This window comes from Sus scrofa, chromosome 3 (genome assembly GCF_054392235.1).
Source record: "Sus scrofa isolate SSC_HxYL_T2T_F1_AM1 chromosome 3, Sscrofa_HxYL_maternal_Yorkshire_Landrace_v2.0, whole genome shotgun sequence".
Taxonomy (NCBI): domain Eukaryota; kingdom Metazoa; phylum Chordata; class Mammalia; order Artiodactyla; family Suidae; genus Sus; species Sus scrofa.
The window spans coordinates 6,202,710-6,214,981 of NC_139385.1; the positions used below are offsets into that span (position 1 = coordinate 6,202,710).

Genomic DNA, 12,272 nt, shown 5'->3' on the forward strand with positions numbered 1-12,272 from the left:
TTTCCCCTCGGCTTGATGTGGGATCTCAGTTCCCAGACGAAGGACTGAACTTGGGCCACAGCAGTGAAAGCATCAAGTCCTAACCATTCAACCACCAGGGAACTCCCTGCTTTCCTTTTGCTATGGTTTAAAAAAAAAAAAGCAAGGGAGTTCCCTTGTGGGGAACCACTAACCCCGGAGGCCTAATAGTTAAGGATCTGGTGTTGTCACTGCTGTGGCTCGGGTCACTGGGGCGCAAGTTCAATCACTGGCCCAGGAACTTCCACATGCCACAGGTGTGGCCAAAAAAAAAATAAAATAAAACAAAAGAGGAGTTCCCATTATGGCTCACCAGTAACAAACCCAACTAGTACCCATAAGGATGCAGGTTCAATCCCTGGCCTCTCCCAGTGGGTTAAGGGGCTGGCGTTGCCACAAGCTGCGGTGTAGGTCACAGATTCAGCTAGGACCTGGCATTGCTGTGACTGTGGCGTTGGTCAGCAGCTACAGCTCCAATTCAACCCCTAGCCTGGGAATATGCTGCGGGTGCAGCCCTAAAAAGAAAACAAACAAACAAAAAAAAACTAAAAAGTACCGTCTTAATCATTTTTCCCTGCAGAACTTTTCAAGACAGACTCCCAGACTTCCCCCTGGAGATTCTGATCCAGTGGGTCTGTGGTGGGACCCCCAGGAATCTAAACTCTTAGAAACACCTCACAAGACATTCTGATGATTTAGTCAATTTTTAAGGACCACCATTACCCCACAGCACACTAAAGATAGAACTTCAGAACTGGAAGGGATCCAGAATAGTCTGAAGTCTGATATTCATTGCACAAATGAAAAACCGTGGCCCAGAGCGTTGGGCGGCTCATCCATGGCGACACAGACCCCGTGTGCTGCCAGTGGCGACCCCAGTACTGCAGCCCTCTACCAGCAGGGCTTCATTCTTACTCATCTTCTCGTGGGAATTCCCCAAAAGAAAAAACTGTACATGGGACATGTAGGGATTACAACCCCATTCAGAGATAAAAAGCTAATCCTAGAGGTAAAACATTTGTGCACACGGGCAGGAGTCCTAGGACTTGAACTTGGGTCTTCCTGGCTCCAAGTTCAGGATTGTTAATAGAGCTAAATGATGTTATTCCTGGGCTCCTTGTGATGTGAGCTCTGCTCTAAAACCCAGAGGAGGATGCAGGGGAGAGACCTCCACCCTGAGCAGAGGGTCCAGGGCCATTTCCTGCTGGGGGCTCTGGTCGGCATGTCTGGGGAGAGGGCCGCTTTCCCTGGACCTGGGAAGGGCTCTGCAGATTCCTGGCTCATGGCGACGTCTTCATTTCCTCCTCCAGAACCAAAGCCTCCTCGGGGTCAAGCGCAAGCTGGAGTCGGATGTCCAGCGCATCTCCTACGAGCACGAGGAGCTCATCAGTGAGTTCCGCTCGGCCGACGAGAGGGCCAAGAAAGCCACGACAGACGTAAGTGTGTGCGCCGCCCGCTGTGACCAGGAGGGGCCTGGGCACCCCTTGCCAGGCCCCCGGCTGAGGACCAGGTGCCCCCAGGCAGGGAAGGCTGCCTCCTCCCATCATGGGTCACTGTGGGGTCCAGTCCCTGCTCTGAGGAGTCCTGAGGATTTTCTGAAAGGCCAAACCCAGGAAGTAAAGAATAATTAGAAGATCTGCCTGATCATGAGATGAAAGCGTGAGGCCTGGGGACGCAGACGGAAGGAGCTGTGGAAGTGGGCTCATCTGAGCAGCATTTGGGCAAAGGAGTCGCATTAAACCAGCCATGAGGGGAGGGCTAGTGAAAGGAGGGGTTTCGTGCCCCAGGGTCTTGGGGCTGGATGTCAGCAAGATGGGCCACCAAGCGTTTTCACCCCAGTATCCTCTGGGTGCTCAGTGGTGGATACTCAACATGTCCCACGGCAAAGACGAGGGATACAGAGTTTATTGTCAAGCTCCTTACCCTTGATGGAAATGCCAGGAGCTCAGGAACAGTGTGGCTCTTATTTGGTGCTGTGTCCCAAGAGCACAGACTGGTACCAGGCACACTGCAGACCCTCCATGAATGTCTAGAAGGAATGCAAGACCGAGTGAGGTGACCTCGGACCTCCGACTGCAGATGTGTGCTTTTCCTGCCCTCTGTGCCTGGCCCTTGGCAGTGTCCTGGGGAGGCCTGGTTCTGAGTGCATGTCACTCAGGCACATGGGAGCGTGGGCTAGTCCCTCCACCAAACCCTAGCAGCATATCAGCCAGGGTCCTCTTGTCCCCCACCTGGTGTCCCAGAGGCCGGGAGACCAGGTCTCTGTCTCTCAAAGACAGGGGAGCCTGGATGGGAGCCCCGCTCCAGCTCGCCCTGTCCCTCCCGCAGGCCACCCGCATGGCGGAGGAACTCTCTCGGGAGCAGGACCACTGCATGCACCTGGAGAAGATCAAGAACTACGAGGTCACCATCAAAGACCTGCAGGCCAAGGTGGAGGAGGCCGCGCAGCTGGCTCTGAAGGGAGGGAAACGCACGATCATGAAGCTGGAAGCCAGGGTGAGGGCAGCAGCCAGCTGAACCAGGAGAGGGAACGGGCAGAGAGAGGAGGGGTATTTTTTTCTCAAGAACAGTGCTCAGTGTTTGATAAGGAATTAGGGCTCCAATTTGTTTATACAAAGGTCTCCTGTCCCTGTCACCTTCCCCCCAGACTGTCCACAGCCCCCAAGCAGAGTGATTCCCAATATTCGTCCTGTGTCTCTGGACTCTGTTCCCAGTCCCTGTTTCCAATGTTATTTCTCTCTCATTACTTATGTAACACAGTCCTCCGTCTTTCCCTCATGAGGTGTCAGAGCTGGAAGGGCCCAGGGGGTCCAGTCACCTTGTCCAACCCCCACCTCCCCCCATTTCCCAGAGGAGGAAACTTGAGGCTCAGGGGAAGTGACCCTCCCACAAGCCCAGCCCGTGGAAGGCAGCGCCCACCATCCCCTCCTGGGCAGGGCTCACCTCTGGGTCTCACTGCAGCCATGAGACCCCTGCCCAAGGCCCCTGAGCCCCGAAGTTCAAAACCTGTGTTCCCCCCGCAACATGGCTCGCCTCCTCCCTCAGATCAAGGAACTGGAGACAGAGCTGGACGGCAAGCAGAAGCAGCACGTGGAAACAGTCAAGACGCTGCGGAAGAATGAGCGGCGCCTCAAAGAGCTGGTCTTCCAGACGGAGGAGGACCACAAGACCAACCAGCGCATGCAGGAGCTGGTCGAGAAGCTGCAGAACAAGCTGAAGGTGTACAAGCGGCAGATCGAAGAGGCGGTGGGTGCTTGTCGTGCAGCCCGATTCTGTCTCCCTCCCCGGCCCAGGTCTCCTTGGTGAGAATGAACCACAGCAAAGGAACCAAGTCTTGGCCAAAAGACGGTTCCCGTGAGCTTCGGGTCCATGGCACTTTGCCATCAGGGGAGGTGGACTGGACACGACACACCGGAGATGGGAACGTGTGAAAAATGAAGGTAGCCCCTGAGAACGCCGTACTGATTGTGCGCCCGCTGCAGGGGGGATCTAAAGCCAGGGAGGGTCTCAGCTGCCTTCGTCCTGCTCTCACTGGCCTTCGTGTCCTCTCCCTCTGGGTCAGATGGTTAAACATCAGGTCCTTCCCTTATGTGAGTCTCCCAACACAAGGAGGAAGGCTGACAGATGTGCTAACAGGCCAGAGTAGGGGATTTATGTGACTGCAGTCAAAGTCTAAGGGTTAGCAAACGGCAGCTTCAGGTCTCAGCGCTAGACCCCACATCCATGTACCACCCCCAGCATCCCCACCCAGGAGGACACAAAGATTGGATTCTGCTGTCATTCGCTGCTGGTTCTAGATCCACCACGTTGAATCTATCAGCCACCCACACACCCAACACGCTTCCCAAAAGGCTCGATCAGGGCCAGGCTTACAGGAAATAGAGTTCTCATCAAAACAACACCAGGACACTCCATCAGGAAGACGAGGGGATGGGAAATGTGTAAGGTGGCTAGAGAACGCACCAAATCCACACCTTAAAATAAAAATATGATCATCAAAGCCAAAACCAATCAGCTAGGAGCGCTCGCTGAAGGTGGATGCCCGTGGTGACCTGGAGGACGCCTCGGCCGGGACTGCTGTGTTTTGTCACAAGGCTTATAGAACAGCTGGACTCTTGAGAAGCCCGAGCAGAACCCAAAACAATGCACCCTTAGCCAGAACAAGCCAGGCTCACAGCCCATGTTCCCCCATTCCTTTGTCACAGGAGGAGCAGGCCAACCAGACCTTGGCTCGCTATAGGAAGACGGTGCACGAGCTGGATGACGCTGAGGAGCGCGCCGGCATGGCGGAGACCGCCCTGAACAAGCTACGCACCAGACACCGCGTGGCCGGCAAAGGCATCACCTCCGTGGAGATCACCCAGGTGTCCAAGACAGGCTCCTCCAAAACCCTTTCCGAGGAGTGAGGTGCCGCGTGTCCCGGCCCACAGCCGGTAGGTGTGGGCTCCACGCCCCAAGGCCACCTTCCCTGCCCTGGTTTTGCTGCTTCTAATGCCTCCACGTCCTGCCTTCCTGTCTGCCGTGCCCTGACCTCGTGCAACAGGAACCCCAAAGCTTCCCGTCGCCTCAGCTGCAACACTCCCTCCCTGGATTCTCGGAGCCCTGGGGTGTGGTGCTCTCGATGCTCCCTCATCTGAGCAGAAGCTCTTTGGAGGCAGGTTCCATGTCTGATGCCCCCCGGCACCAGGCCTGGCAGAGATTGCTTGGCACATGCCTGCTTTCACTGCAGAACCTTGGGGACATCTGCAAGCTTCTAGGTGGTGTGATTCATCTTCCACGTCCCCCACAATATCATTCCTGAGGATTTCATCAATACCGGTGGAATTCAGGTTTCTAACATGAAGGAAATCATCATTGCAGCCATGATTTTTTTTTTTTTTTTTTGGTCTTTTTGCCTTTTTTAGGGCAGCTCCTGCGGCATGTGGAGGTTCCCAGGCTAGGGGTCTAATCAGAGCTATAGCCACTGACCTACACCACAGCCACAGCAATGTGGGATCCGAGCCACGTCTGCAACCTACACCACAGCTCATGGCAACGCTGGATCCTTAACCCACTGAGCAAGGCCAGGGATCGAACCCACAACCTCATGGTTCCTAGTCGGATTCGTTAACCACTGTGCCACGACGGGAACTCCAGCCATTTCTTGAGCACTGAGTGCAGGTGGTATTGGGGGAGTAATTTTAAACAGTCCTTTCTTATTTTCCTTAATTCAGAACCAGTTGAGGAGACAAATATAGAACAGTCAAAATGCTAGTTTTCTTATGATGCAGTGTTAGGGTGAGAACTGACTGGGTGGCCACTCTGGGCATCCTTGTACTTCACCGCAGAATTAAAGGTACCTGCAGAACTGAACAACCATGGCCTTGCTCCCTCCAAGGGGAGGGGTGGTCAGAACTCAGCCCTGCAGGTGGATCAAATGGGGGAGCCCAGAGGGGGTTTATCCCCGCCTTCCTGGTTCCACGTTCCAAGCGCAGGACAAACCACTCCTCTTCCCATAGAGGAGCACAGGAAAGCTGAGGAGTAGAGACCATTACTCTAGAGCTGCGGTTCCCAAAATGTGGTCCTTTGGACCAGCAGCAACGCCAGCATCACTCAGAGAGCTGCTAGAAACGGAAATTCTTGGGCTTCACTCCAGACCTGCTGAATCAGAAGCTCTGGAGGTGGGGCCTGCATCTGTGGATGAGCCACCCCTCCAGGTGATTTGGAAGTGTGGTCAAGTTTGAGAGCCAGTGCTGTAGCAGAAATCTCCCTGACAGAACAGGAGCCAGGGAACAGTGGTTTCTCCTTTTACCAGAGCCAGGCACAGGGTAAAAGCTGTTCACACTTGTTTATCCTGCAAGGTATATACAAACAGCTCCATTTGGCAAGCGAGGAAAATGAACGCAAGGAAGTGCAGGGGTGCTCATGCTCGCACAGCCCCCTCGATGGTCCAGGTAGAGCTCAGGCCCACCTGAGCAGGCCTGGCTCCGAGAAGCATCCCTAAACCCTTCCACCCCCGCACAGAATGAGCCAGGTACGACCCAACGGTGTCTGTTACAAGGAAGAAAGCAGCCCGGGCCCCTCAGGGCGTTGTCCTTCTAGCAAGAAGGGGGGCAAAGATGTCAGAGCACCCAGCTCTGGCCCACAAGGGTCTTCTTACCCTCTTTTTCTTCTGTTGATACAGATCTCAACAGCAGACCCCTGAGAGGAAACACACATGAAAACGGAAAACTGGGTCTATCCTGAGAATGGTGACTACATAAAGGAAAGTGCAAGCCGGAAAGAGACAGGAGCAAAAGAATAGAGAGCTGTCAGGGGAGAAGGGCTTGGGGTTTAAATACCCAGTCATTAGAGGAATTAGACTCAGCGTGGCTTCTCGGAGGCGGCATCGAGCTGTCCGGCACATGGATAACAGTAACAGTGGGTCTGATTTAGTTGAGATGCTACATGTTCATGTCAAGGACGGAATATGTAATGTCTGTGGGACCTGGCGGTTCTCTAGAAATGAGTCCTCATGTGGGATCGTTCTAACACCTTGCCGCCTTGCATCTTAAATAAAAGAAACATGAAAAATAGACCGACTGGAGTTGTTTTTTGTTTTGTTTTGTTTTTGGGCTTTTTGGCTTTTTTTAGGGCCGTACCTGCGGCAAATGGAGATTCCCAGGCTAGAGATCAAATCTGTACACCACAGCTCACAGCAATGCCAGACACCCTTTGAGCAAGGCCAGGGATCAAACCCACAACCTCACGGTTCCTAGTCAGGTTCGTTTCCATTGCACCACGACAGGAACTCCCTGGAGTTGTTTTTAAGTGAAGAATTTTTTCCCAAAACTTCTGAATCCCAAAGCAATTTTTAGAGTATCAGAGTCCTGTTGTGTCTCTGTGTCCTAATTCACAGGCTTGTGTCTGCTGGAAACCATGAAAACTATGCAGGATGATGAGGTTCTTTGCAAGCTATGAAGGGGTGTACTGGAGACAGGAAGACAAAATCGGTTTGCAAAGCTGAGAAAGTTACAGGAGGTCCTGAATGACCCAAAGGCCCCCCAGCTCCACCTCAGCATCTCCCAGGATGCTCAGACTCAGGCAGGTCAGCCCCCTGAGAGCAGGCAGTTCTGTGCTGCATCCACCACTGCTTCCTGAGCAATAAGAGTGGGCCGGGCCTGAAGGGGGAGCACCCCAAAGGCGTGTGGGGTGAACGCCTCCCAGGGGAGGCCTTCCTGACACCGCAGGGAGCTCTTCCTCAAAGCAGGCTGCGCCCTGCCCCCTGGTGGAATCCACTTGCCAACCTGTGTTGACACCCAGGATCCTGCAGGACAACCTGAAAGGAAGACAGTCCTCCAAGTGACTCTTCCTGGGTCCTTCAACCTTCCCAAGGGTGCCAGGATTTTTGTCACCTTCTGACCCTCCCTGACTGTCCTAGTCTTTGGGGTGCGGGGCCGGAGGCGGAAGCCCTCAGAACGTACCCATCCCCAGCTCCCTGGACATGGGATCTTCCCTTTGAATTTCAGCACGCTGACCTCTCCCCACGTCCACTGGCAGACAGAAACCACTGTTAGGGCTGCTGGAGAAAGGAGAATTAATATTCTGTTGATGGGTCCCCGCCATCCTCACACAGGCCCAGTCACTCTTGTGACGGTTGGAAACGTGGAGCTCTGTGGGCAGCTCCAGAAGAGAACCACGTTTGGTTCCTTCTGTGCAAAGGGACCCAGTGTGGAGACGCTGCCCTGGGGTGGGGGGTGGGGGGGTCTCCAACTGCTGTATGTGAACGTCCTAGGAGATGCCCAACCACAAAATCTTAGAATGATGTTAGCATTTTAGGGCTCAGAGGGTGTCTGGCCCAGTTGGCTGCCAGTTTGAGATTCCCTTCCATAACATCCCTGCAAAGAGCGGTGATCCAACTTGTGCCTGAACCCTTCCAGTGGAAAATAAGGCAGCCCACTGCAGCTCCAACTGACCATCGTGGTTCAAGAGTCCCACCCAGTACTGAGTCGGAACACATCACCTAATGTGCCCTTATTTTGAGCTAGCCTTCACCTCCGTAATTACATAAAATGAGGTGAACTCTCATACCAGGGATTCAGACAGACACAGGTTCCACCTTTCCAGCAGTGCGACCTGGGGCAACGTAACCCACCTCACCTCCTGTTTTCTCAGCTATTACATGAGGAGTAAGAACGGCATCTGCTTCATTGGTATATGTGCTGCCGAAGCGAGCACAGCCTCTGCTTCATTGGAATGTGACGCTTACACAAGATGACATGGCACGGAGCCCATTAGGCATGGCGCTGAGACACTCACCAAGTCTCTTCTAGCATTCCAGAGGACTTCGACACTTGACCTTGGGGTTGGGGAAGGCTCTGCTGGGCCTGTCTGTCTAGCAGCTGCCAGCAGCAAGCTTCTTGCTGGAGAAATGCGTGGGGCATGCCATGAGGTTTTAAGACCTCATCATTGGTTCTTGGCGGACAGTCCACCTGTGGTCTCCCCACGCCCAGAAAATCCCAGAGTAGCTCCTCACTTTGCTGGGGAGGCTGGGGACAGATGTGGACAGGCTCAGCGACTTGCCCAAGACCGTTCAGTTGACGGCAGAGACAGAGATGATTCTTTGTAGCCGATGAGGTGAGGTTTCTGACCCAGTATGTATAAGGAAATGGACCTCATTTAGCCACATGTGCTGTTTGTGCTTAAGAATATATAATTCCAGGACGGCTTAAAGGCTGAACAGGGTATAATATATACAGTCTTGCAAAATAATAACACTAACTGGCACCCATGATGTTTAATCAGGGCACCATGTTCTGCAGAGTAAAAGGAGCAAAGACTATTTAAATGATTTTGCCACATGTTCTGGGATGTCTTTCAAGGCTGCGAAATCTTGTATCAAGGATGGTATTAAGCCTATTTTCTTATTTTCTGCATTCCTGATGCTCTGACATCAAGGGCCTCCCTGACTGAGAAGACACTGCCTCTCCCAGGAGTAGGCAACTCTGGGGGATAGGAAACAGCTTTCATACACAGACCAACTGACCCAGGGCCCATGCTCCAAACCACCTCCTCCATCCAATGTTACACGCTAGGAGGCAATATTCCCCCAGCCCTAGGCATCCCAGGACCAGGTGCCAAAGAGCCAGGGACAGCCTCTGTGCCCTAGAGCATCCTGAAACTATTCAAACCAGCCTATTCCAAACCTGCTTACCCTGCCTCGCCCATGCCTCCCCAGGGAAACCACCATGAAGCCTCACGCCCATGCTTTCCCCTTGCTCCACCTGCCTCCTGGCCGACCCTGGTGCTTCCCCACGTGGCCCTGAGGGGCCTGCAATACCGGGTCTGTAAGCATAAAAACTTCTTCTTGACAGTCATTTCTATGTCTTCCCACATCTGATTAAAACAATCCCAGGTACATTTTTTTTCTTGTTTAGGGCTGCACCCTGGAAGTTCCCAGGCTAGGAGTTAAATGGAGCTACAGCTGCCGGCCTACGCCACAGCCACAGCCACACGGGATCCAAGCTTCAGCTATGGCCTACATCACAGCTCATGGCAACACCAGATCCCCAACCCACAGAGCGAGGCCAGGGACTGAACCCACATCCTCATGAATACTAGTCAGTTTCAATTCCACTGCACCACAGTGGGCACTCCCGCAGGTACATTTTAAAACACAGATTATCATCCTCCTCCTCTCACATGTGAACCCATCCTGGGTCCTTGTAGGGAACCCAGCAGGTTCTAGGTCATCTCCACAGAGCACAACTTTGGGTGTTTCCAGAAAATCGCAAAGACCCCTGACCCTTCCTTCCGCCCACAAGCTACCAGGAACTGAGGCTGGAGATCTGTTGTGGACCTTGGTTTATGGTAAAATCACAAGGCTGGAGGGGAACTTGCTGGCTATTGTAAGGGACTGTTCTTCCCGCTGAACCCTGAAGCCTGGCTTAGGCTAAGGAAAAATGTATTCGGAGGCTTTGGAGCAGGGATTCCATAGCACTTTTCTCTACAGACATTTAAAATAACACCTTTTAAATGGAGTCAGAAAAACAGCAACCAGACATTTAGACCAAGGGGGAACTGTATGAAGAGAATTCATTTTAGCAATTAGGAAGGTTACTGTGGGAGTAAGAACAGGGTGCAACAGGAGAGTCTTGGAGAGTAAAGAGGGAAATTGCGTCTTTGCTGAAGCCTGAGGGTGAGGAGGCGTCAGGCACAAAGGGGAGAGAGAGCATGTGGCAGTGGAAGGTGGGCACGGGGAGGACCCACCAAGAGTGTGCTCGGTGGCAGGTGGGCAGCACATGAGCCAACAGCAGAGCAAGCAACGGAGACATTTAATGATCTTACACACCAACCTCCACCCCGAAACCTCTACAGGTTTCAGAATCAGTGCAACATGAAGGACCCCAGTCTCCAACCTCCCACACTGCTCTGCCCTTAGGTCTATCAAGACAGTTGCCACAGTTCTAACCCTCACATCTTCCCACTACCACGTTCAAAACAGGGTACCACGGAAAAGGAAACCACATTCCCTTTTCATCAGGGAGCGTATTTTTTTCCCAGAAGCTCCCCGGGAGACTTTCTCGAGTCCTGATTAGCAGAAATGGTCACACACCCATCCTTAAACCAATCAGCTGCAAGTGGCAATGGAAGTGCCACTGAAGACATGGACCAACTGTGGCTCCTTCCCTGGACTAGGAAAGGGCCCAGGGTCCCCAAGAGCCACCTGGGAAATCCAGGGAAAGCTGATATGTGGATAAGCAGAGCGTCTATCACACAGAGGACATGGTGAAGGATGAAGCAGACAGAGCATGAGAGACCCTGACGACCTGTTAAGGAGTGTGGACTTCGCTGGAAGGTAAGGGAGGTCTGCCGTGATTCCATCCAGGTTCCACGTTTCTGGCAGGAATACTGCTTGAGTAACGTTGTGTCCCACCCGCAGCAGACACACACTGGATGTCACTGTATGTGTGGCCCACCAACACCTGAAGACACACAATGCCCTTATGGGCAGCTGTCTATAATATCAACTTGGGTAACTCAATTAAATGGTGTCCACCCCAACGGAAGGACCTCCTGCAAAATAACTGATGTGGGCTCTTTAAGACCGTCGGTGTTGTGAAAAGCACACACACACACACAAAGGCTGAGAAACTGCTTCAGGTTAGATTAAAGAAACATGACAACTACATGCAACAAATGATCTTGGACTGGCTCTGGGGTCAAGAAACAAGATTGTCTGCTGTGTAGCCCTGGGAACTATGTCTGGTCACTCACGATGGAGCAGGATAATGTGAGAAAAAAGAATGTATACATGTATGTATAACTGGGTCACTTTGCTGTACAGTAGAAAATTGATGGAACACTGTAAACCAGCTATAATGGAAAAAAAATTAAAATTGTTATGTAAAAAAAAAAAGTCCAGGAGTTCCTGTTGTGGCTCAGTGGTTAACGAATCCGACTGGGAACCATGAGGTTGCAGGTTCGACAGCTCACATACATGTGATACAAGCACAAAATCAGAGATATGCCATATGCGACAATACAACTACAGTTATTCCATGTTAATCCATTCCTGAAAACAAGATCTAAAATCAAAGGAGCCTATAGCACCATATATTTAAGGTGATAAAAGGTAAAAACCTACAATCAAGACAGAATATTCAGCAAGGCTCTTGTTCAGATGTGGTGGAGAAATCACAAGCTTTACGGACAAGCAAAAGCTTGTATTCAGTACCACCAAACTGGCTTGACAACAAATGCTAAAGGGACTTCTTTAGGCAGAAAAGGCCACAACTAGAAACAAGAAAATTACCAAATGAGGGAGTTCCTGTTGTGGCTCAGTGGTTAACAAAACTGACCAGTATCAGTGATGACATGGGTTCAATCCCTGGCTTTGCCCAGCAGGCTAAGGATCCCGCATTGCCATGAGCTGTGGTACAGGTTCCAGACGCAGCTCAGATCCCGAGTTGCTGTGGCTGTGGTGTAGGCCGGCAGCTACTTCTCCAACTGGACCCCTAGCCTGGGAACCTCCACATGCCATAGGTATGGCCCTAAAAAGACAAGAGACAAAGAAAAAAGAAAAGAAAATTACAAATGAGAAGACTGGTAAAGGCAAACATACAGTAAAGGCAGGAAGTCATCCACACAAATATGAGAGCAAAACAGCAACCGTGAGGAGGAGAGTATGAATGCAGGATATTGGAAAGGCATTTGAAATTCAGAGACCGGCAAGTTAAAACAATCTTGTGTATATACAGACTGCTACAGCAAAACCTCAGGGTAACCGCACCCCA

At 52.0% G+C, this 12,272-nt stretch overlaps 2 protein-coding genes across 7 annotated transcripts in view; one reads left to right on the forward strand and one right to left on the reverse strand.

The window, feature by feature from the left end:
* The window catches only part of MYH16 (myosin heavy chain 16), a 48,941-nt gene extending 42,371 nt beyond the window's left edge, over positions 1-6,570 (forward strand). The window contains 5 exon segments of the mRNA XM_085016574.1: positions 1,329-1,454; positions 2,347-2,514; positions 3,064-3,264; positions 4,224-4,451; positions 6,182-6,570. Coding sequence (XP_084872700.1) covers positions 1,329-1,454; positions 2,347-2,514; positions 3,064-3,264; positions 4,224-4,424 — 696 coding nt within the window. The 3' untranslated portion in view covers positions 4,425-4,451; positions 6,182-6,570.
* KPNA7 (karyopherin subunit alpha 7) overlaps positions 1-12,272 on the reverse strand; it is a 129,460-nt gene that overhangs the window by 107,572 nt on the left and 9,616 nt on the right. The gene's annotated exons all lie outside the window — the stretch shown is intronic.